General features: G+C 42.9%; 1 protein-coding gene across 7 annotated transcripts in view; it reads left to right on the forward strand.

Moving 5' to 3' along the window:
- DPF3 (double PHD fingers 3) overlaps positions 1–26,354 on the forward strand; it is a 167,800-nt gene that overhangs the window by 55,301 nt on the left and 86,145 nt on the right. For all 7 annotated transcript variants that reach the window (XR_010028092.1, XR_010028091.1, XR_010028093.1 and 4 more), the window contains exons 2-3: positions 11,599–11,759; positions 16,687–16,794. Coding sequence is in view for 4 of the 7 variants with exons in the window: in XM_063159178.1 (XP_063015248.1) it covers positions 11,599–11,759; positions 16,687–16,794 (269 nt within the window). In the remaining 3 variants the exon portion in view is untranslated. The remainder of the gene's footprint in view (positions 1–11,598; positions 11,760–16,686; positions 16,795–26,354) is intronic.

The raw sequence follows: 26,354 nt of genomic DNA on the forward strand, positions 1-26,354 counted from the left end.
TTGGGGTGCAGACAAGTGGAGGCTGTATGCAGTTTAGTTCCATGTCCAAACTCTTGTTTAGTCATTGTTTTTGCTTGTCATTGTTATTGTCACTGTCACTGCAGCGTTCAGGTAGCTTTTGCAGGGTATCTTAAAAAAAAGAAAAAGAAAGGTTACTTTTGTATTTCTTTAACAGATTTTTGTATAGAAGAGCTTTAACTAGCTTTCAGCATGATCTGGTGTCAGCTTTGTCTCTGAACCAAGAAAATTACTGGATGGCAGTTGGGGAAGGAAGTCTTGTAGAGTGAGAAAACAAATTTCAGAGGAAAAGATGGAGCAAAACTGGGAAATAAGAAACGTGACTTCTCCTTCTCTATGGCTTTGTTATGCAAACTCTCTGTGTCTCATCTGTAATGTAGAGATAATGATATCTACCCAGCTCCTATTTCCACTGGTTGATTGATTAATGACTGTCTCATGATCCCTAGATTACACTTTTGTGACCTGCAGCTTTAACTACTGCAGTGTATTACATACAGAAAGAAAATGGAACCAATGTGTTAGCTCTGGCTAGTTCCAGCTGGGAAAACATGATAAACTGACCTGAACAGCCTTGCCCACATGTATCTGCTTCTAAGACCTCATTCTAAAAGTGCACTGGAGCATGTGCTCTCTGTTCAGCTGCCATCTCTGTTCAGCAAGACATTCAAATATCTGCCTAACTTTGAGTTGGAGGGGACTTGCACTCTGAATAACGTGCTGTGCTGAACTGGGACCTGATGGTCAGGCAGGGTTTCATCACAAGTGTTTGAAGACCTCAGTCAATACACAGGGCCAAAAGTGACTCTGAAGTCTGCCCTAGCATGATGGGGATATGCATTAAACAACTGGAGTCTTTCAGACTTGCCAAAAGAGTAAGTTATTTGAGCAGATGAAAGGATTGTTGTTTTGCAGTGATAATTGCAGCAAAACAGTATTGCAGGCTTTGCTAACTGTTAAGTGAATTACAAAGCTTTTCTATTTAATTTAACTGTTCTAAAGAAATAACCACCTCAATCTGATACTTGAGTTAAGGTGGTGTTGAGAACAGGAAGCAAGGCAGAAGAAAAAGAGGTGCAAGGAAAGTCCATGTGTATGGGAAAGACCATCAGATATTTGAGTTTCTGAAAGCTGGTTGTGGCAAGCATTTTTTCTTGACTTTATTAGAGAGTTCCTCTTGGGTGCTGCATAAATATCTACAGAAACCAGGGCACAGGTGTTTGAAACATCACTCCTCAGAATTATATATTAGTATTTGCAATGGTGGTTTGCTCTGCTCCCATGGGATGTGCTCCAGGTGCAGAAGATCCTGTGCCTAGACCTTTGAGTTAGTTCCAGTGTGCTCTCAATACAGAGCATTCTTTATGCTGGGGGAGCTGTGAGATGATGTGTTGGATGCATGTTTCACCTCTTACAATTTTTATTGTTACTTTTTGAGGAGTAATAATGAAACTTTAGCAGAGGAATGACCATAATCTGCCCTACTTCCATTTGTGCGTGGAGCTGGGGGAAGGAGGTGAGAAAAGGAAATCTAATTCACAGTCATCTTGGGAATTCCCCTATGTAGCATGAGTCAAGTATATCCCTGCTGTACGTCTGCCAAGGCCAGCAGATTTATACAAGTACCAGAATGATTGTTCCTGTGTATTTAGGAGAAATAATAATTCAAGGAAACACAACTTTAGTTATCTAGGCATGAGATGATTTTATAGAGAACAGAAAATATAATTTCCTCTTTTGATAATTATTGACTAGGTACGTAGGAGATATTAGTGTTTTCTTACATGTGTACTCAGTTTGTCACACGTAGATCATGACCAAGGACCTGAACGTGCTACCCATTCAAGTTTAGTAACTTCAAAGTATTGACTCTAGCTGATTTTTTCCCAAGGCTGACCACAGAGGCGAAGTAAACTCTAATAATTATGTGATTTTATGTTAGATCTATATAAATCTCTGCTTTGCTGCTTGTGTGATCATTTTCACCTGTGCAAAAAGGATTGTTTCCTGGAGTGGCATTTCCTTTGCAGCAGGAGATACAAGGCTCCTACAAAAGAGACAAGCCAGCAGAAAAATATGAGTTTACTAACTCTTTCTAGTCAAAGGACAGAAAGTACCTAAAATATTAATGTAATAACAGTTCAGTGTAGTGGGAAAGCTTGCATGCCATTTAGGAACATTTGTACTACTCTTCTACTTGCATGTTTATTTTAGTCTCTTTTAAATTCTGCCACCTGGATTGAATGGCACTGTATATTTGTCTACTAAATAACTGCACAAGGTGCAGGGGAAATCCCAGCCTGAGAACTTCCAAGAGGGCTAACAGAGGTCAATCAGACCAGGACCATGCTGTAGAGCTTGGACAACTGGGACTCTGACATGGCTTAAAGCATGGGGCAATACCCCCCGGTCTTTCCTGGCATCTCACTGCCTGTTGAGCTGTGGTGGAGATATGTAGCTTCATGAAAGATGAGATACTTAGAGACACATGAAAAAGAATGCTCTTGTCAGTTTAACTGATGTCATTTGGGCCAATGATGCAGCTTCCATTTGCTGTGTCTCTCAAAAGGGCTGTACTGCTGGCTGAGTGACCTAGCTCCCACCACTGATGGTGTGGCCAGACCTTTTCCCATTGCAAGCAAACAGGTGTGCCACTTGAAGGCTAACCCAAGCTGGTTGTACTGCAGGAGATACCTCTGGAGGCAGAGGGGGTTTTGTGAGCTTGCCCTCAGCTCTTCCAGGCAATGCCAGCTGGGTTTGCTCGAACAGATCGAATGGCCTTGCTTGAACTGAGTCAGGGAGCGCTCACACAAACATTGCCACTGGCAGGAGGTGTGGGAGCAGTAAGCTCTGGGAGACAAGCAGTGAAAAGCAGCAGGGTAGGAGGGAATGGGTGATATTTTTAGCTGGCACAGCTAGAGCTAGGAGAGGATTTCTGTTCATGATCTGAGCATCTTTTTAGTACAGACAGTGCCTGAAGTAATGCACACGATTTATTATTGAGGTAAGTTTAGGGTGTTACCGGTGTTCTGCAGGGCAACTATTAAAGCTACAAAGGAAGTCACGGCAGAGTAATTTGTAGAAGTCTGGTTTGCTGTCTTCCTGGTGCCAGCTTAGGTGATAGATAATGGTTTTTACCAGGAATGCAAAAGATAGGATCACTGTGGGAAATCAGAACCATGGGAGCTGAGTGGATAGACTTTGTCTTTGACTACATCTCGCCTGTAAGACCATCGCTGTACTAAGCCAAACAGAATTCTGGTGACCCCAGGCCCCAGCAGCTCAAGTTGCTTTTCTAAAAATATATATAAAGAAATCCCTTAGATGTTGTCATGTCGAATCTAACGCTGTTGCTGAAGTTTTCGCTAGTTCATTCCTTTAATAATTGGAGAGAATTTTTGACCTTTTAGGAGAGGTTAGGACCAAGCTGAATTCTGAGTGCTGTCTTCAGACACAAAAGAGGTCTAGGTTATTACCTTTCACACCTGTTGTTCATTTAATTGGATGATGCTGCATCTCTTTAAAACAGAAACTCTGGCCTGAGAAAGAATAGATGCTCTGAGATATCCCCAAGGAGTCTGCCTCTGAGATTAACCTAATTGGTCACTGTGCTGAGTCTAATAGAGATTGCATGCAATGTCTGTCTCTGGAAACAACTTAGGTAGCCTGATGTATGACATGGAAATTGTTGCTGATGCCTCTTCATGGAAATGAAAGTAAAGTAAGAGAAGATGTGGACAAATTACCACATGCAATGTAGTATAATTGTTCACAGTCCAGTGTATTTGAATGGGGCTGGTAACTTAACCTTCTGAAATACCTAATTTCATAAGTACACATCAGCTTGCACCATACACAGATACCTCTTGTAACCAGCCAACAACTCTGCATGTTAACAGGTGAGTGAGATGGGCAGAATGATCCCACTTTTTTGGCTTCGAGAACTGGGAATGCGGCTGCAGGCCCTGAGCAGGGCCATGCACAGCTGCAGGAAAAGGAGCACCTCTTGTTCTAATCCTCATTCCTGCACAAAGAGGGCTGCAGCTCTTTACCCTGAAAGCCAGATTTTTGTCAGCACGATACCATCATGTACCACACTCTTCTTGGCAGTATTAACTTATGCTGCTGTTTCTTTTCTTTAAATGGAAATGCCAGCAGAGCTCTCATGCTTTTACAATACATGTGAGGATGGGGCTAATCAGATCAATTTTCCTCAAATTGTAATTTAAGCCTACCTTTTGTCATTTTTCTTCAAAGACAGACTTTTTGCATGAGATGATACCTGTAGTTTCACAGTGGATTAAATTACAGCCTAAGCCTGTTTCCAGAGCAGTGAATGTAGCTCACTCTATGAGGCTGCGCTCTCTGTTACCAATCAGCATCACACCGTGATTCAAGCAGTGAGTACCCTGTTGATTCTGGCCACAAGTGGCCAGCAGGGATTTCCAACCCATCAGGGGAGGTCTTCCAGTAAATACCTGCAAAAGGGGGATTTCTTTGCTCTTCTACATAGACTGCTAATGCTGAGTGCTTGGAGGAGGGTGCTAAAAAACCTCACATTGCTTTTACACTGATTTGGATTCAACCTAGACTTGTAGCTCAGGGCATCTTCTTGATTGCTGTAATGTCTGCTCTGTGCCAGTGCTGACTCAGGATCTTGTCATCAGCTCTCTGATGGCTCCTAATCCCTTGAACCACATACAGTCTCTGCACCTGCCACAGAGCAGTGAACAAGTGCTAGAAGCTTGTCTATTTTGACCTGTCTGCATGAGTTCTTCCAATGAAAGGCGTTAATTCTCCTGGAAAGTCTTTTGTTTACTCTTGGATCATTGCTGCTCCAGCAACACTGTCTGCTTTGCATACTGTTTAGTGGTCTGATTTGTGTAGTCTACCTACTACCAAAAGAATCTTGCTAGCCATTGTTTCTCTGACATGGCTTCCCAGACTAGGGAAAGTTATACAGTCTTCATGTTGTCTATCAGGTGAAATTATGTACAGAAATGAAATAGCTGTCTCAATGACTCTGGCTCTTGGAGAGTGCAGATATGTGTTTAGAAAGCTGCCAAGTTCATGTTAAAAAACCGAGAGCCCAGAAATTTTGAGTCATTCTGTAGCACATCTGGAAATCCTGTTTTGCCTTTGCTCACGTTCACACCCCTTACATCATTAGAAAATGTTGTGCAGGGACAGATGCAATGGACCACTATGAGAAAACTGAATCTGCACATTCCTGCACTTTCTGGCTTGCCATCAGATTTTGTGGTAGGATTTTGAGCAGTCTGTTATGCTTCACCTAACACCAGGAAAGCCATTCTCTATTCCTCTTGAATCTTTACGTTCTACCTTGATGCAGTTGCAAAGGGTGCATGCTTCTAGCAATTAAGCACTGCCTATAAACTAGAAATTCCAGAGAGTGCAGCCAAAGGAGGGGCCTAGCCAGCCCTTTGTTGTTTAATGCTCAATAGTGTCTAACACTCTTGAATATGTCATATTTTCTTTTGCTTGGATCTTTTGATGAATGTTATGTTAGCATCTTGCAACATAATGTGGGGATGAGCAAAACAGAATGCTTTATCTCTTTTGGGAAGATGCTCTGGAGCTGAAGGTCTGCTGTCTGAAGATGCTGCAGGAGCCTGGTGATGCTGGACTCTGCTAAGCACAGGTTTCCAGCTGCATCTGGGTATAGAAAGGAGAAGCAGATGTTCAAGCAGCTTGAATTTAGTCCACTGTGCTCTTCATGAAAATCAGTGGTGCTTCATAGTCTGTGAGGAAAAGACACAAGTTTGGGCAGGGGACTGTGGGCTTCTTTGACTTGCTTTGTGGCAGGGGAGGTACCACAGTTTTGCAACTAGCTCTGTCTTTGTTGCTTATCTAGCTTGAGGTAGAGAGTCAGAGTAGGCCAGTCCAGATGGGAGAAACACACATGAGCATGACCAGGCTTCAGCTTGAGAAGAGAATTATGCTGACTGGAGAGGGAGAGACAGGCTTTTTTGGTGATTGTGTCTGTAAGATTGTCCACATTAACAATGTTAGTGCACAGTTTGTAATGCTTCCCACTTCCAATCAGCCTCATTCTGATCTCCTCTGACTTCACCTCTGCCAGCTATGCTGCCCTTGCTTTCAACACTGTGAGGTTTGGGAGAGTGCTGTCAGCATGAGGGGGAAAAGATACATAAACTGCATGTCATCAATGTCATGGCTGGCATTGCTGCACAGATACTTCATCATATTCCCTGAAGGTTCTGCACAGATATTAAATAGAAGTGGCTGAAGAATTGAGCCCTGTGGCATTCTTTGTGTCACAGGTCATAGAGAGAAGGAGCAGCTGCCTGTCAGGGGCCTCGTGGGACCCTGGAAAGGAATAGCATAGCCAGCTCAGTGCAGCTCTCTCAACACTTGCCAAGACACGTAGTTGTCCAAGATGTTGCAGGCAACTGATAACTCAGGTGGTGCCTGCATGATTTCTTAGTCTCTGTTCAACTTTGTGAGAAGGCCTAAGACCTCACTTGTGTTTTATTTCTCCAAAAGGAGAATAAAAAGTATCTTCTGAAGCTGCATTGCACCACTTCTCTCATACCACTTCTCAGATCTCGCCCAGTTTGAAACTGGATGGCAGTGCTGCTGAAAAACAAGTTGTGATTTAAAAGGCCTTTTATGGTTGTCCTCGCTGTACCTCACAGTATCAAATGATCTAAAATGTAAGACTAGAGACTAAATGTATAGTAAACAAAAAGTCCATGGTCTTAAGGAAAGCAAGGCCCACACTTTTGATCGTGGCTGAGGACCACTGCAAACTGTAGAAGAAAAAGTCTGTTGCTTTCTGTTGCATGACTAGTCATTTCTTCCTCTGCTATCAGGTTTTTACTTGCCTAGTCATGTAGTGAGCATGGTTTTAGAGGGAAATGACTAGAATGAGGCCTGGCTTCAAGAACTGGAGACAATCTGGATTCATACTCAGAGGTGTGTGGTAGAAATTTAGGAACTGCACTTGAGGAGGACTGGTTCTTTGTTATACAAGTTTTCCCAGGGTGATGTGGACCTGTAATCATTGTTGAGCATGGCTAGTTATAGGTGTTCAGCGAGTGCTCACCTTCTCTGGGTACTAACCTGAATTGTGTTAGGCACTGCAGGAGGGGCGCTCTGGATTCTGCCTATTTTGTAGCTGTTTTAAAAGGTGTAAGTACAGTCAAAAATATATGACTTTGCAGGATGGGCTGCAAAGTAGTGGTGGGGAGCTGCTCTGCTGCTTTCAGGGCCCATCAGGACTCCTTGTCAGCACAGAAACATCTTGAACATCTGGAGTGAAGTCGGGCTCCTGGTCCTTGTTGCAAATTTATGGGCTTATAAGACAGGCAAGTTCTTGGGTTTCTTTTTTTTTTTTTTCCCTCTTATTGAAGGCATGCCTAGATGGCAGAGTCATGGCACTAGGTACTGTACAGAGAAGTGGTAAGTTGGAGTCTGCTCAGAAACCTTATGGTCTAGTTAGTGCTAGCAGGCAAAGACTGAGGGAAGGGAAGAATTGTTCTTCCCTGGCTTTGTTATTAGCTGACCTGATTCCATGATAGCAAACCTCAGTTTCTTAACACTTAAAAGAAAAGTGACCTCAAGGATGTCACAAACTCTGATCTTCTGTGCTGGTGCTTGCTGTCATGGCAGTGACCACCTGCAAGGCTGCACAGAATTGCACCAGGCTCTCATGGCAGTCCCAGCACCCACAGGACCACTGATGCTTTCAGAGTGCTCACCTCCCCGTTCTCACTGAGCTTCCACTGCTCCCAGCCTGCTCTTTAGTTTCAGTCTCACTTTTTTCACCAATAAAGAGCCCCTAACCTCACTAACATTCACCCCTCCTATGCAGCTTTTCAGGAGTATGCAATAGCATAGGTTGTTCTTTTCCAAGTGCAGGAGCTTTTATCAGTTAGCCAGAACTGGGTTATTTTAGTGTTCATGGTATGTAAGTGCAAAGTCTGTGTGTGTGCCAGCAGTGTCACTGGCATGCCTGTCCCAAACATCTGGGGTTTCACCTGGGGCTCTCTACTGAAGGGCTGTGTGTTTTCCACAGCATGCTGACAACTGTATTCTGTATTTCCAGTTGTGCTGCCTTCAGTATGATTTGCCTTCCAACTTCCTTGTCCAGCAGTTGTTCATGTCTGCTCCTTGCTTTTTCCCAGCATCTTTAAAATCTGCACATATGCTGATGATTTTGTGTCATTAATATCAATCTAGACAAGTCTGTGTGACCTTTAACTCCCCTGTCCAAAGGGAAGAATTGACCCTTGCAGTCAGTCACTGCACAGCACTGACTCATACATACTTTTCATAAAAATAATGAGGAAATTCCCCATAGTTTTTACAGATACTTTTTCAGGAGTTGAAGTGGAAGTCTTCCATAGCAACACAGTTTGGGAAAACTATGAAGCATGTAACAGATAATTAATCTTTTTTTCTGACATATGATACATTTTATAATATTAATTTTTTTTTCTTCTTCTTGCATCTCACTTGCTCAAACTCAACGGATCTGTTTGAGTTTCATTGGAGCTCTTGTGCTTTCCAGTCTTATTCCCACCCTTGTCTGTTCTCCAGCTCTATTGCAAACCTCCTGGGAGGGGGCTGGGATTTGTCCCACCTCCCTGACTCTGCAATGAGGAACACAATGGGACCGTTCTTCCCCTTTTTTGCCCTGATTTTAGTACACTTTCTGTTTTTTCCTGCATAAGATAAAACATGCTGTCTTTAGATATGTAGCACACAAAAAAGGAAAAAATATCTCTAAGTTTGAAGTTCTTTTAAAAAAAAACTAACTAATGGTAAAACAAAACAAATAGGCACCCAAAAGTAATTTCAGGGGAGCTGTTTCCCACTGACATATGACTGTCATGAGGAAATACCATTTCTTTACTTTCCTATATTTGATTATTTGTCACTTAAAAAAATAATTCCATTTATAATTAAGGCCAGGGTAATTCCTCAAGGTATCAGTATCTGAATAGCTTTCCAATGAATACTTAGAGAACTGCACTTTTTGATCATGCTTGCAGTAGTGGAGCCAAGGCAAGCTTTCTTAAAATATGGAGATGACTGAATACTTCTAAATTGTTATTTTTCTTTAAGGCAAAAAACCCGCATATTTAAAAATCTTTAAAGAAAATGTAATGGAACAGCTAGGCTGCAAGATTTTGTCATGAGTGAATTTGACCCGTTAGCTTGGTTGCTTCTCTGCCATTAGGATCTCAAATGCCCTTTTATCCTGCTTAGAAAAATCTGAAATTTACTTGATAGTATGATTTAAAGCCAAATATTTTACATTTGAAGACTTATGGTTATTTTCAGTCTTAGAGCAAGATGGAAACTGAAGCAATCTCCAGTCAGATCCTATATATTCCATACCCTAATGCTGAGATGTATTGTTTTTGTCAATATGGATGCTTTGTGGTGTACATATGCTAGTGACTGAAGTGATTTTTGGCATAAGGAAGACTTATGCAGTGGTGGCAGTTTTTTGTCACATAGCTATGCCTATTTATTTCCAGTAAACTCCTTAGAGTTAGAGAGCATCTCTGGTTTAATATAGAAGGAATCTGACATAGCTCTGAGGAAGCTCAAGTGTTTGTGGAAAGAGCTGTTAATCTTTGATCAACTGGGGTCTCCTTGTTACTGACTTTGATTACACAAGTGTACAACTTTAATTACAGCTTTTAATAAGATTTCATTTCTTCCTAGTCACATTCTTTGTATAGTAGAGCAGCTTATCTTTTCTTTCTCCCCTGCTCCCCTTCCCTTCCCCCCTGCCTTTTTATGGAAAAGGGCGTTTGAGGTCATTGCAAGGGATTCAGTGTCCGGAGGGATCCTGCTGTACAAGCTCTGCCCATGCTGCACCCTCCACTCGCTTGCACAGCCCAGGGAGCTCTCTCCTTCAGCTGCCCTCCACATATCCCTGTGCTGGCAGCTGCCCAGGAGCTGGTGGTCGGCAGGGGGAGGACAGGTTTGTGAGGCACAATGTTCACACAGATGTTCACTGCTGCACAAAACCTCTAAAAACCCCTTAGGAAGTCTCTGTAGGAAAAGGATGTTCTGACCTCCCCATCATTTGATAACCTGAGTCTTGGGTAAATTGAGTTCTGATCATCAGAATTGAGAAGGGAGAACTTGAGGTGCCTCCCTTGGTATTTGCTGTATTTTTGTTCTTCCCTAAGCCTCTGCTTATGGCCCCTGTCAGTGATAGGATATTGGTCCAGTATGGCCAAGATGAGAAGTGCCTGACTTCCATGTAAATCATAAGATACAACTGAGGAGTCACTTAAAAGATGTGAGTCACAAAAAGATAACAGATGGCAAAACAGAGCAATTTGCACTGATTTGACGTTCAGAGGTGTGCAAAATTTTAAAATGCCAGTTGTGCCTACGGAAGAGGATAGTGGGGAAAAAAACTAATAGAACAGCAAAGGGAGCTCCTTTTATCTCTGTGCATGCATCCCTTTGGCTCACTTGCTGTATGTGCTATACTCTTTTTGCACACTAATGAATATCAGAGTCAGAGCAAGTTATGCCATCTATCACTCTGCTCCTGTTTTCTAATGAACTTACCCCTAACAGGTAGCTTTCCTAGCTATTCGTGTCACGAGTGAATTTCACCTTGACAATAGATCAAGAATGAGGTTCAGCAGTGTGGCCCACCTACTTTGCAATGCTCCAGCATGACAGCTGCTTTGTGTCCTCAGGGTAGCTTTACTTTGATGCTTTTCCCTGTTTAGAAAAATTTGGAGGGAGGATTTTGGTAATCTCCAGCAGGCAGAGTTTTTAAACCTATCTCAAGGGAGGATGAAGATTCTACAGAATTTTTGAATAAACAGTTATTTATGAAGTAAGTGACATTGTCTTTAGAACTGTTATTCCCACTGGGCTCCAGAGAAAAGCAGCATTTGCCATGCTGGATCTGACTGGTTGCTGCTGTAGCCTGCTGCTCCTGGCACCTCAGGCTTCACTGTGGAAAACTCTGGAAGGCTTATGACAAAACATCCAGTCTGCAGATATGGCTCTAGTTATTCAGGGGTGTGTTTTCATGCCTCAGAAGCACACAATAAGAGAACCAATGTTCTTTGCTCTTATGGGCTCTTTGGCACCAGAAATGCTGGAGCGAAGTTCTTCTAAACTTGGCTGGCTTTCTGGTTGCCTAAAACTTACTGCAGCAGTTGCTGTAACGTGGGTTTGAAATGACTGGTTTGCTGAATTGGCTGGACAAACTACAGGGAAAGAGAAACAATCAAATGAGTTCACTGTGGTGTACACGGGCCTGACCCCAGGTCATGGGGCAGTGTGATTGCATCATTTGCTCATTCAGTAGCCACGCTGCTACTGAAAAGATCTGTGTCTGGTTCTCGACAGCCTGATCTTTTGATGAATTTGACATCACTTTCTGCATGATCTGCTTCATCAGTGTCTCGTGTCACCAACATTTGCATTTGTCCAGGCAAAGTTCTTCTGTTTGTCCATTTTCAAAGCAACCTCACGTCCCCTTTTCCTGCTCTTGTTGGAGGGGGCAGCGCAATCGTTCTCACTGTGCCCTGTCTCTCTCGGCAGCCTCGGGGACCAGTTCTACAAAGAAGCGATTGAGCACTGTCGCAGCTACAACTCCCGGCTCTGCGCCGAGCGCAGCGTCCGCCTGCCCTTCCTGGATTCGCAGACCGGGGTGGCTCAGAACAACTGCTACATCTGGATGGAGAAGAGGCACAGGGGGCCAGGTTGGTAGCGCTGTGTCTCTGTGTGCACGTGCATGCACGGAGGGCTGGCCACTGAGCCCTCTTGGGGTTTAATTAATAGGAGCTCAAACCTGCTACAGGCCACACAGAAGAGAAACTGCCTAAACCTCTGTGCCTGCAGGGGATTTCCTTTGGTAACTGCAGAGAGCTCATGCTAATTACTCTCTCTCTATGCAAAAAGGTGCCTGACATGGTAGTTTCTAAGGCTGCATCATTGTAGCTCTTTTCATGCTATCAATCCCAGTCTGTAGCAGAAGACTCAATACTCTGCTCTAAGAAGGACTGGAATTACCTCCAAGATGGAGGTGGGAGTTTTTCAGATGAATGCTGAAAATAAGGAACTATATTAGGAAGGATATAAAACTGAAGTAAAATATAGGAGAGTCCATTAATTGAATGAATGTTGTTCTAATGGCTAGAAATATACCTATAAATCCTGGTTCTGCTTTGGATAGGTTAACTTGGATATCAGTTCTGGAGCTGTGGGTACAGAAAGAAGTTGGTACATTTCCTTAAGGAGCTTTGGCTAATGCCTATTCCACAGCTCAGGGAAGCTCAAGGGAAAAGAGCACTGTTATTTTTGTAGACTTTGGTCAGTTGTTCCTTTGTTAGACTAAATCCATCTGAAATCCCTTTTTGAAAGGCAAAGGACAGTCACCAGCCACCAAAGACTGAGATGTTGCTCAGACAGGAAGTCCTTCTGAGCCCCAAGGGGAATTTGGCTATGTTGTAGCTCAGTATCTGACCAATAATTAGCTCAGGGAAAGGATTTTTAACAGCACCAAACTGTATTTCTAACTTCTTTTTTTCCCCCCTTCTTTAGTGCAGCCCAGAGAATCCAGGCAGGAAGAGACCTGGGGTACATGGGCACTGGAAGTATGACATGCACACATGTGCATAAATATGTGCCAGTTCTCTAAACAATATTTACACCCTCCCACCTTCACCCTCCACCCCCTCAAATTCTAGATCTGAAATTATGGGAAGGTGAAGCCTGCTCTAATCTCCTCCACTGTCTGGTTTACAGGAGATGAAGTGAGAGGAACACATAGGATATCCCTTTATGGTCCTGGGGCTAAGAAAACAATTGCAGCTTCTCAAAAGTGCCTAGCTGAGTCTTAGCTGAAACTTTCCTTCTCCCCTTTCTAGGATACCCTAGAGGAAGGAGCTTTGTGTTCCTCCTATTACTAAAATATGAAAAGTAGATTTCAGTTGTCTTGCAGTACTACTGGAAAACTGTTTATATAATGAAATGCAGCCACTTCTGGTGCAGGAGACAACAGGTCTTTTTACAGTGTTAAAAATATCCAAAGAATATCTCAACTACAAAAACTGCTGGGGTAATTCAGGATAGCTGAACATGGTTCACAAGATGGGAGTTTTCTAAACTTCTGGGCTGACTCTTCTTTGGTAGGATTGCTTCATAACCACAGTCAAGTGTTTTGTTTCAGCTGGAAATTCTCTAATCATAATTGATTATGCTTTGCATAAACTTCCCTTCCCCTTCCCCTTCCCATCCTTCTGAACACAGTCAGAAGACATATATATATATATATATATATATATACATATACACACACACATCCTGTGTGGGTCTCATTGGCATTTGTACACGTGCAGAAGGAATCATCATAACTGTGTTACAGCATCACACCAGGAACTAAGATGTCTAAATTCTTTGCCTTTCTCAGCCACAAGCTTTGTGGACTACTTTGAGCAAATTCATTCTGAAAATGTTTCCTTCCTCACTTCTGATAGTGAACTGTTTGGCAGCTGCCCCTGCAGAAGGGGATAGATGACCTTTCTCCTGCAGGTCTGCACCAGAGACTAATGGTGGAACATTCTTCACAGAGAGTATCAAGTGAAAGAAGCCTCCTGCATCTGCATGGGCCACCAAATCTGATGACTTTGTTTTGAATTAGAATAATCAGTGTGAAATGAACCAGCCCTCCTCCCCCATATTTGCTTTTCTCGTTCTTGATTTTTATTAGCCCATTTAGTGCTCCCCTGAGTGTCATTCTGTAATCTATTTCTTGTAGTATTATGGTGAGTCAGGGGGTCCTTCTACATGCCTGGTTTTGGCCTGTACGCAATGTGCTTGTGCCCATACTAAAGGACTCTGAAAATTCTCTGCCAGCCCTCCCAGTATCTGTCTTATGTGCTGTGCTCACTACCATTTACTATCCCTAACCTGAAAAGCTAGATAAAGACAAATGGCAAAGCTCCAAGACCTCTTTTCACTTACACAGACTTGAAAAACAGAGAAGACTCAGGAACTCAGCATATTAACCTGAGTTCTTGCTGTTCTCTTTGTTAAAGGAGTCAGAAATCTGCATCTCATGATAAACAGTTCAGGGTTAATTTCACACAATACTGCACATAACTCCCTCCTTTTCCCCTCCTCCCCTGGCCTTTCACACAAGCTTTGAGTTATGACTCTCCTACACTAATGAGATAAACAACATAACTCACTGCAGGTTCTGCTATTTCCTCTGTAAGCAAATGGTTGGAACCTTCTCTGGTTGCCCTGTAAGGTACCAGAGAGAGAGACAACCCACAGAGGGCTGAAGATGGTGATATGCATTATTTCCATCTTCACTGCAGGGTTGCCTGTGAAGGAGCTACATTCAGAGCATTCTGAACTGACCCTTTCCTTGTTGTCTCTCCTTTGTGTACCATCTCCAATTCCTGTGAGCCAGCACAGAGACAGATGAGGAACAGGGCAGAGAAATGAAGGAAGCATTGGTGGGTTGAATGAAGTGAAAGTCTGGTATGTGTTTTAAGCTCAGTGGATGGCAGTATATTAATGAACAGGCATGCTTCGAGTAGCAACAGAGAGCTTACCTGAAGGGTTGCAGAGGTGGATGTTGGATCATCTCTTTCTAATTGATCTGCCTGCCACTCTCTAAGGAAGAGGCTCTCTCAATTCTCCTTTCAAGTTTCTAGTTGGGCTTTCAGCATGTGTAGTTGGCTTTTGCTGTCCTGGCTGAATCCAGAATGGCTCTTTTTTATAGGATTGCTCAAACTAGTAGATATTCCCCCCAGACTAGTAGATCTTTGCTCCTCTGTGTCTGGGACAAAAGCTGTGGTAATTATTCCTTCAAATGGCTCCTCTGTGGAGGCCAGTGCAATGGAGGGCTGATTTTCTGTCCTATTGCTTTGATCTGGTAATTGCCATTTCAGTGTTGTCTTCAAGTCCTTGCACAGAACCTGCTGAGAAAGGGTGGGGCTTCTTGCCTCCACCGCTTTAATTACTCACATCAGAGCCAGGCACAATCCACCTTGTCATTATAGCAATTGTTTGCAGTGGTTAATGTTTGCAAAGTGGCATGAAGAAGGGTGTCCAAACACTGTATAAGTGCTAGTTATTCCCATTTTTATTTCCAAACCAGTCCTGGGCAACCTGTTCTGAAATGTGTTCTTCTTGGGCTGTGCACAATGCCCAGCTTTGTGGGCATGGGTGTGAGAAGGGCATGAAAAGTCCAAGTCAAATAGCATTCTGTGCCCTGAAACAGCCAGAATCTCTGCAGGTACTCATCATTTGGCCATACTCAGGAGCATGCCATAGATGCTCCAAGGCCTTGGAAATCAGTGGAAAGTGCTGGGGTCTGAACTGACATTCCCAACAGCCGAAATATTTAAAACCAGGAAATTAGGTCTCACCTGCAGAATTCGATGAGCACATTCCTTCAAGGTGAATTGTTATTGTCTCTTCCTCCCAACCCCCAAGTAAGAGGATAGTTGAGGGTTTTTTTATTCTCATTTGGTCTGGTGAGTTGCTTTTGTTCCCAAGCTGGTATTCTCTCCTGGCTGCTTCAGAAGAGAGGAGAGAACTCTTGGGCCATCCTCCTGCCCTTGAGCTGTTCTGCTTTACTGGCACCCCCTTGATGCTGTCCAGCTGTTCACTGTCAGTACAATTTCAGATATAGCAACACCACTCCTATTCTCTCTCTTATGTGGTCTTGCCTGATTTTTGAGGACAATGAGTCTGGAATTGAAGTCACAGGAACAGTAGAAGGGCAGAGGAGCCAAACCAGAACTGGTGGACAGAGAGGGCAGGAAAAGCAAAGGAGAGAATGAAATTCCTCCAACTTTTCTTGCTGGGTATTTCTGTGTGTCATGACTATCTGGGGCAGTTGAGGATACTTAGAAGCACTTGTCAGTGTGCTTCTGTGCCCCTAGCAGTGATGCATTCAGAAAGCCCTGCTGTGTCCTGAATGTAGGAGAGAAAAGTACAGCTTGAATATTGGCTGAAGGGTGTCTGTCAGGAGAGCCAGGGCAGCTCAAAAGCCAGTGATGCCAAATGTGATTTAAGGGAATATGCAGTGATATAAACATTATTGGTGTATCTCCTCCCTCATTCAGAATATTGGCATGAGGAAGTAAGAAAGTAAGAGTCAAAATGAAGAATTAGTATTCAAACAGAAGTCCAGAATGTAAACAAAAATACAGAGTCAGACCTCTTGGGTGTTAGTTTGCTCCCATTTGGAAGACACAAATTTCCTGACCTGCTCTGTGCATCAGGGCCTCAAGATTTGCATGTCAGAACTTCATCTCTTCTCTCTCAAGGGGCTTTCTCTGCCTGTGGAGGAGGCATCGCCCTTGTGACCCAGGAGAGTCTGAAATTCTATTTACCCTGAAGAAATCACAAATTATTTATGTGCAGCTCTGGTTTCAGTGAGCTGAGTGAAGTGTCTAAGTGAGACCTAGATTCTCTGTAGGCCTGATCCCAAGAGGTGCTGAAGAGCCTCAGGAGCACTGGATGCCTTGAGTGTGTAGCTCTGCCTCATGATTTGCAGGTTGAACCCTCCAACAAGGAGATGCTGGAAGGGCAAGAACAAAGATGCTAGAGATGGTGCTTGTGGTTTACAAACTGAAATGTGATTAATTTTTTGCCTTTAATCTTCAGGCCTGGCCCCAGGTCAGCTGTACACGTACCCAGCACGTTGCTGGCGCAAAAAGAGGCGTTTGCATCCCCCTGAGGATTCCAGGCTGAAGCTGCTGGAAATTAAACCTGGTAAGTATTTGTTTGCCTGCCTCTGCTGAGCTGCAGAGCAGCTGGCATACATGCAAACCTGGCATTTAGACCTTGCATTTTGTCTTTGCTGCTTTCCAACCATTTCTCATTGCATCTGTCGCATCTTACTTGATTTGCTGTAACCATAACCACCAAACCCTCTGCATACAACTCATCCCTTACAAAAATGTGAACAAGTTGTATTGAATGCTAGGGGAACTGAATTTATCTTCTGTAGGGTTGAATCCTGGTTTCTATTAGAAAATTAACAAGGATGTAAAGAATCAATGTATTACTAACTTTTCCTCAGTGACTTACTAGTGCAAAGTCTCACTGGTATCTGCTGCCTAATCTTTGTGAAAGAGACCACTGTGTGTGTGAAACAGTAAGTATAAGAGAAGATTTTTCTTGGTGGGGCTGTTGATGAGGGCTGTGACCAGATTATGAACAACAAATAATAAAAAATACACATTTGTGTATTTTTGTCTGACTTTATGTGTACCTTTGTCTATTATTCTTTCATTCTTCTTGTCCTTGCTACTCTTCCACAATTAAACTATGTGAAGTGATGAGTCTGGATGCTGAATGAGTGACTGTAAAGCAGATGTGGAAGAGCTGCAGCTGTGTCAGGTAGAGCATAGTGTTGTGCATTCTTCCTTGCAGTTTGTAATAAAGGCTTGGTGTCTCTGGGGTCAGCTATTATGAGAAAGAGGGAACACATATACTCACAGCTGTATGTGGTTTTTAAGAGGTGAGACACTGTCAGTATAAAAAGTACAGGAGAAAACCCCCAAATGTAAATTAGAATATTAAAAAAAACCTGTTTGACAGAAGAAGGTGCCTGGGAACTGAGCTACGCTCAGCAGTACTGATGACTTTGCTTCTATGCAGTTGTTGGTGAAGAGAGAGGAAAGGGCAACAGAGGCAAGTTCAAAACCCTTTAAAATCAGAGGCAAAATTCCTGTTGATTCTGGTAGAAACAGAATCAAGGTTTTTCAAAATTCCCTACCTTCAGTGTAGGAGACATCAGTGGACAGTTGGAAAAGAGGAAGAAATTCCTATAACCAATCAGTTGGGGTTCAAACCAAGGGCAAAATCTCAGCCAGAAAATAGAACTAGATCTCACTGCTTAGAAAGAGCTGATGAAATCAGTCACGTGCATTGATGAAAATGAGACTGGACTCTAGGAAGAGGATGATGTTGGCTCGTAAAATTGCCTACCTTAGACTTTGTGATGATGCCAGTACTGCTGTGCCTTGGTAATTTTGCAAGGTAAAGCAGGGTAGAGTGTGACTCTTTTTTGTTTGCATTACTCTTTGCTATACTCACTGAATGCCAAATTAGTGCATTCCAGATGCCACAGGGCATGAAAGGCAATTACCACAAAGTTATCAGATAAAGAGACCTCAGCATGTCTGTCTCTGTGTTGTTTTCCTGCTATAAACATCTCCTCTGCATCTCAGGAGTGCTACTTTTGTTGCATTGCCGGTGGCAACCAAATAAGGCGAGTTATATTGCTCTGCCATTTAAATCTATTTTCCAACCAATTTCTATCTAGTGATTAACTTTTCTTATCAGTTATACCACAGTTTCACTCCATCTGTGCATATCCAGAATAGAGTCAGTAGCCAAAAGTGGGATTTTCCCCTTCTCTGATCTGAAAGTGTAAAACCTATGGAACACCTTGGACCTCCATTTAAAGGTAGCTTTTGAGAATGTGGGAGAAAGAGAGTATAATTTATTTGTAACATGGACAGTAGAAATACTGTAGGTTTTGGAGAAGACTGTTGTAAAACTTAATGCTGAACCTAGGAAGCTACATAATGCTGACTTCTTTGTCCTCAGTTAAACATCAGATGGTTGTGTGGGGAAAAGATGTGAAAATTTAAGATCTATTAAAAAGCACAGAGATGACAGCTGTAGGACATATAAAATAAATTTGAAAGAAATCTAATCTATATGTTTCATAGTTTCACTCCACCTAGGGCTTGGGCATTATGTTCATTCCTTAGAGCTCTTCTTAGCAGCTAGAAAGTGCTTATGCTTGATTAATATGCAAATAGTTGATTTTTATAGAGGAGGCTGTGAAATTGTTAATATATTTTGATATATTTTTGTAATTGTTATATGGCATGTGCAAGCCATATAACAATTATACAGCATCAAATTAGGGCTAAACCTTAGTTGTATTATGTTAACTGCATAGAAGTACTTCTTGTAAAACAGCCACTGTAACAAACACAGAAGAGGATCTTTTCTCCAAAAGTTGCAGTCCAGCAGTCAATGGGATTGGCACCAGGGGTGTGAACATTTGCTTGGACTGCACCTGGGCTTTCAGAGTGGCTTATTATAGCAAAAAGTTGTATTCAGAAGTTCCTGTATTCAGAAGACACCTACATAACTCAGGAGAGACAAAGACCTAGGGTTTTTTTTTTGGTAAGTCATAGCTAGTCATGGGCTGGTCAGTAAGTAGAATCAAGCTATTGTCTTGCCAGCAGTTCCAGGGTACAATAGATCATTTAGTAATAGTATAGTATAGTTTTATAGCTATAGCCTACTTTTGCAGTTTATGTAGTGCATGGCACAACTCAGTGAGTGAGAGTTTCGCATTTGGTAATACCAAAATCTAATGAAGAAAATAATCATGCTCCAATGGTCTGCTGTTTTTTGTAAAATGGAAGGTGCACTGTAATGTTTTCCCTGGGGTGAGTTGATGCCAGCTTCTTAATAGAAGATGGTAGTTTTTTTGTCCTGATCTGTTGATTTTATTTGGTTTAAAATTAAAATGTTTGGTTTTAAGAATAGTTACAGCCAAAGTTGTGCAGGTGTGAACACTGGAATAGGAATTGCTGATGCAGCCTTTAGATGTCTATTTTCCTCTGCCACTGTATTCAGAGTTACATGGATGCATTGCCCCACTAAAGTGGTTTGTTCAAGGGTCTAGCAATGTTCATATTTGTGCTATTTCTATGCATCCTCCCTCCCATCCAGTAGCCTATCCATGAGAAATAAAGTATTGCCAACACCTACTTATGATAGTGCCTATACTGACAATACAGTCAGTATTCAGATCAGATCTTCAGGATTTTTGCTAAGTATTCCTGACATTTGCTTTCATATGGCCTGATCTTCATCTTTCATCTGTCAGTCATATTCTTACCATCAAAAGCAAGCATTGTGGCTCAAGTGTACCCTAGAGTTCATTGTTGTAATGGGCATGAGCTATTACTTGAGTCATTATAATGTAGCAGTCAAGACTCCTATGAAAACTGGTACAGATTTGAAACAAATCCAGGGCCATGGGCAATATATTGTCATGTTGCCAATACTGTGATTTCATAGGTTCATAAAATAGCAGATGGAAAGGGATCTCTGGAATCATCTGGTCAAACCTTTCTTGGCAAGAGCATGGTCTAAACAAGATGTCTCAGCACCCTGTCCGGCCAAATCTTAAAACTGCCCAGTGTTGGGAAATCTACCACTTCCCTGGGCAGATTATTCCAATGGCTGATTGTTCTCAATGGGAAAAATTTTCCTCTTGTCTCCAACTGGAATTTCTCCAGGAGTAACCTGTACCCAGTAGCCCTCATATGGTTCATGTGATTCTGTAAAAAGGGTGTCTCCATCTCTGTAGCCACTTTTTAAATATTGGAACACAGTGATAAAGTCTCCTTTAAGCCTTCTCTTCTCAAGTCTGAACAAACCCACTTCTCTCAGACATGGCAGGCTTCCCAGGCCTTGGATCATTTTTGTAGCCCTTCCCTTCACCCCCTCCAGATTTGTCCACATATCTTTTGTATTGCAGGGACTAAAACTGAGCACAGTATTCCAGGTGTAGCCTGACAAGCACTGAACGTGATAATTACTTATCTCTGCCAGTGATGTCCTTGCTGATGCAACCCAGCATCCTGCTGGCTTTATTTTTTTATTGCTACAGCAGCACACTGTTCAGCTCATGGTTCACCAGGACACCAAGGTCCCTGAGCTGCTCCCCAGCCAGGCAGATCAGCCTGTCCTGCACTCCTGAATTGTATTTTCCCAGATGCATTTCCTAAGTGCAGAGTTTTAAGCTTACTAGGTGCTGATACTCATAAAATATTTGTGAAACTAGATTTCTGTTCAACCAAGTATGGGAAGCCTGGTTCTCTGCAGAATCAGCTGTGGTGTTTGCATGGCACTTCAGCACAGAGCAGTGGGAGGGCTGTAAGCAGCTCATGCTTCCATGTTCACTCAGCTGCCTGTTATGCCCAGTAAAAGAGGAAGAACAGAGCTGAGCTCCTGTGCTTGAGAAATCTGGGAATGGGTGATGGAGAGGGTTGAGCTAGGTAGGCTGACTTCAAGTGGAGTGGGAGAAAAAGGAGAATTTTTAGCTGTACCACCAATGTGAATTGCAGGTACTGTGAATGTGAGCAGTATGGTTCTGGCCCTTGGCAAAATCAGAGCAGTTGGAAAGAGGGCTAGAAATGAGAGGGAGATCCTGGATTAGACCCAAGCTCCTTGAAATCATAATTGATCCTTGTCCTATATACTTAGTGGTTTCATGGTGCTGGGTAGTATCATGATTCTGTGTTGGGTTAGCTATCAAAATTGTGGTAGTGCTATTGCCTACAGTAAACCCTGCTGACAGGCAGGTATTACCCAAGCTTTGCACCTATGCAGATGAGAACAGATACAGTGAGTGTGGCCAAAAACTCTAGTGGAGTTTAAATTGGTAGTGTCCTACTTCAGTCTTACAAGATGGCTAAATATAGGTGCAAACATACATACCTACAGAGCTTTTATTTCACATGGTGTGTAAGTCTAAAGAATATGACTGTAATGCTTTTGTGTCAATTTACTGATGTCCTTTGGTTTTGGACTGAAAGCCCACGGAGAGATTTCAGAGTGGGCAGCCTTCCCACCCACTCAGAGGGTGTGAAGTAGGGTTTGTTTATGCTACTCCTGTGCTGAGAATGAGCTGGGGTCCTGTGTTAGTGTCTGTCCTCTTATATCTGAGCAGTCTGGTGTTCAGCTGAACTACAGAAATGGGGTTTTTTACCCATTGTTGGCTAGTAAAAGCAAACCAAAGTATTTTTCATTTGCTATTATGAACCATGGTAGTTGTCTGAAGCAAGTACTGAAAACAGATTTTTAGTTCCAGCTGAACAATGCCTGATCTGTTTTTAGTCTGACATATGGGGTATACCTAGGTGAGCGTGCTTGTGGATGAATGAACTAAATCCTTACAGATAAGCTATTATCTCTTTAAGGCATCTCTATTTACCTTGTGGAGACTGTGACTGATGGTAGAAGGTACTGTGTGTTTCCTGGGAAGTGAGGAGTGCTCCCAACTCTTGGGGGAAATGCTCAGCATGTCTGCGGAGGTCTGTGGTTTTTAAGATGGGGCACTTCACGAAGATAAAGTCAAGATGACATTAAAAAGCAAAGAATGGAGTTTGCAGTGGTATCACTTGTACAATAGCATCCAGAGACTCAAGCAGCATGTTAGATCATCATCCCAGGGGTTGTTGTGAAGTCCTCTCAGCCATATGCTTACAGTCCAGATACACAAAATATAGTAAAGGAAGTACTTCGGTTCCAAAATGGAGAAATGAGCAACTAAGGGAATAAACTACTTCTGTGACGTTTTAACCAGAGATTTGTGGTGCAGCTGGAAATCAGACCCAAGAACACAGAATGAACGCTGTGCTGCTGAGTTCCATGTTATTTTTTCTGCTCCTGGTTTCTATGCCCAGTTTCACTCCAAGATATTAGAGTCTAAAACTAAAAATAATTCAAAACACTTAATTTCATGAGAATTTCCTTTTCCATTTTTTTCTTCCATAAGCCAGTTAATATTTACTAGTTTCACTTTTGATTTCAGCAATTTCTACACAATGACACATTGGTTCCTGTTCTGTACGACAAGACAGCAATGTTGTTTTGCTATGAACACTGTAAATAGAGGCACGTCCCTTAACAAAAACTTTTCTTCTATTTGACAGTTTTCCTGTTATCTCTGTAATTAAAGGTCATGTTATGTTATAGAACCTGCCTGTGGCTCCTTTTTAAGGTCTATTAAGACCATCTTAGGGCCATAACTGGAAGAATAATTGTGGTGCCAAATAAGTGTGTCTGTAATATGCAGATGAATTGGATACAGTATTCCTGAAGGAGGCTGTCATATAAACCTATCAGCTGTTCAGATTTGACAGATTTCTGCACATGTCAATTTACCAAAGATATTTTCTGTGTACAGCTTATTTTAGTTTTGGTTTTGTTTTGTTTTTTTTTTTAATTGTTTGTGGCTTTTATCAACATTTGCCATGATGAACCCTGCATTTAGGGTGGAGCTGACTTGACAGGAGCAGGTTTGTTTCTCTGATGATTTGGTCTGGATTTCTCACGTAAGATGGATTTTAATAGTCTGTTAGCAAACTTCTGTGAGTTTTGCTCCTGGCTCCCCAAAATTCTGAAACGAAAATGTCATTTAAAGTCTGCTTTTAATTCAAGTCCTTCTGCACTCCGAAGTACTTTGCGTTAGAAAGCAAGCAGAACCCCCAGCTCTCCCCGTCTGTCATGCTGCATTGAAGTGTGCCCAGGTAGCCAAGAGGGCCAATGCCATCCTGGCCAGTATCAGGAATGGAGTGGCCAGCAGGAGCAGGGAGGTCATTCTTCCCCTGTACTCTGAGGCACTGGTGAGGCCTCACCTGGAGTATTGCATCCAGTTCTGGGGCCCTCACTTTAGGAGGGACATCGAGTTACTTGAGCGTGTCCAGAGGAGGGCAACGAGACTAATAAGGGGCTTGGAGCACAAGCCATACGAAGAGCGACTGAGGGAGCTGGGGTTGTTCAGCCTGGAGAAAAGGAGACTCAGGGGCGACCTCATCGCTCTCTACAACTTCCTGAAGGGTGGCTGTGGTGAGCTGGGGGTCGGCCTCTTTCTCCGGGCAACAACATATAGAACAAGAGGACACAGTCTCAAGCTGCGTCAAGCGAGATGTAAGTTAGAATTAAGAAGGAAATATTTCACAGAAAGAGTGGTCAGATACTGGAATCATTTACCCAGTGAGGTGGTAGAGTCACCATCCTTTGAAGAATTCAAAAAAAGACTGGATGTGGCACTTGCTGCCATGATCTAGTTGAACAGTTAGAACATGGGCTGGACTTGATGATCTTATAGGTCTCTTCCAGCCTTGAACTTCTGTGATTCTGTGATTCTGTGAAGCGTCCCTGGCTTGGGGGCGTTGGAGCGGCTGCAGCGGCGCGGCGCGGCCGGCAGAGGGCGCGGCGAGCAGCGGCAGCTCCGCGCCGGGGCCGCTCCCGGCGGGAATTCCACCCCGCGTGTGCCGGGAACGGCGCCCGGAGCCTGGGCCGCCGGAGCCTGGAGCGCATCTCCTTCCCACCCACACTCACCCGTCTTCGTTCTTGTCACCTCCTGCAGAGGGAAAGGAAAATCCCGTCACTTTTTTGGGATGGGGAGGGTGGATGGTTTTCAGTTCCCATTTGATTTGTTAGAAAACACATCTGCACCCTGACCGTGCTGAGTCCTGAGCTTGGTGTGTCATGTGCCTATGTGTGTCATACTTCTGTGGCTTGGTCTGTCATGCACCTATGTGCGTCGTGCTTCCATAGCACTTTGGAACAAAATGAAGCTTCTCATTGTGAACCCGAATCTGGGAGTGGGGATGCCAGAGGTGTCAGGTTTCTGTCTTTGCTGGGTTTTTTGTGCAAGTATAAATACTGATTCTGCTGGGCCTTTTCTTTTGGGTTTCTGGCCTAAATTTTAGTATGTGTTTATTCATCAGCTAAGCCTGCAGCTTACAGACTGGTCCATCGATGCTCTTGAATCGAAACAGTAGGCTCCAATTCTCCACTAATCTTGTGTTCACAGTAGGGCATGGCACCACAGGAAAGAGATGCTGCTTTAAGGCACTCACACTTCCAGCTATGAGTTGTGTGACAGAAAAAGTGACTTTCTGTCACCAAGAGAACACTCATCTGTGTGGGACCTCCTTGTGAATCAGCTTCTTTCTATTATACACACATTTAACCAGTTTATTCCACCTCATCCACCACCTTTCAGTTCTGCCTGAAGCAGGGACCTTTCCTGGTCCAGATCTCTGGCCAGATAAAGTTTGCTTTTCTTTTCTTACATGGCACTGAGAAAAACAGAGAACCTGTCTGTTTCTTCATGTATTCACTGACACAGAATCACGATATAGAAGTCATGCAGTGAAATATGCATTTGTCCCATTGCCAGCCTGCAGCAGAGGTGCCCATCTCTGCACTTCCAGTCATACCACACCACCACATCCTTGCATTTCCTATGCCCCACACAGGACCAGAGTCAATGGAATATGTCTTTTTCTCTCAGCTTCTCAGTGCATGAAATGGAGGTACTAAAACATCAGTCTCCTTTAACTCAGAGGAGTACCTAACAGATATCTAATAAATACTCTTAGAGAGATTGGAAGGGGTATGGGAGGCCTCTAAATAAAAAGAAATGAATGAATAAATCATGCTATTTGCCAAGCCCTCAAAGTGCCAGTGTTAAATGTTTTGGCCATCAGCAGAAATACTTGCAAAACTGGTATGGAAGTGTACCAGCTCTGGTGCACAGCCTGGGCTTATATGTACCAGGATGATGATGAAAAAAGAAGGAATTTGTTACACACCCATATATACAAATAAAGAGACTCACCACAGGTGAATTGTTGAGCCAGTTTTTGCAAGGCTGGCTGTGCAGTGTAATTGCTGGAGAGATATGTTGAGTTTTGCACTGTGTAATTCTTCTTGCTTTGTTTTTCTGGCCACTGGGGAGCCAGCCTTCTGTATGTCCTGGCTGCCAGGGCTGTGGTAACCTTTCCTTCAAATAAAGTGCTACTCTTGCTTGGTGTTGTTACATGTGATAAGCTGCAAATTCTTAGACTAATTCAGCTCAGTGTATTTTCCCCCAAATGGAATTTCATGATTTTGCAGTTATGGAAGTAAAACTCATTTCTAGAAAAGCAGATAACATTCTATAAATAGTCCAGTCAAGAAAACAAAAACATTGTTTCTGCTTTTTAACTCCACAGTCATGCTGGTAGAATTTACAGGATTAACTTTGTGTAAATAGTTTCTCTTTCATTTGTAAGATCTGGAACAGGTCACTACACGTATTTTATATTCAAAGTTTTACCAGGAGAGCTCTGTTGTTTAGCTGAGATGGCTTGTATGAATCACCCAGGATTACTCCTGCTTCTTGTGTGGCTGAGCCAGTTTGCATAATTAGTAGAGAGATGCATGAAAAAGCTACTGGGATTTGGAACCCCTCTGGGTTTTGATCAAAAGCCCACTGAAGCCAGACCCTTTGGCTCTAGTCATCAGGCTAAGGCAGCAAGTGAACAAGATAAGGCAATTTTGGAAGCTATTAAGTCTAGTTTTCTGAGTTCTCTGGATCTTATCACTGGGAATGGAACATAGGCTGCATGTGTAGCATCCCACAGACACAAGGCTGTTGTAATTTCAGAGGCAGTGCAGCCACTTACAGGTATTTTTTTCCCACTGCTGTATCATCTTAGCTGTATTTAGTATAT

Source organism: Melospiza melodia, chromosome 6 (genome assembly GCF_035770615.1).
Source record: "Melospiza melodia melodia isolate bMelMel2 chromosome 6, bMelMel2.pri, whole genome shotgun sequence".
Classification (NCBI taxonomy): domain Eukaryota; kingdom Metazoa; phylum Chordata; class Aves; order Passeriformes; family Passerellidae; genus Melospiza; species Melospiza melodia.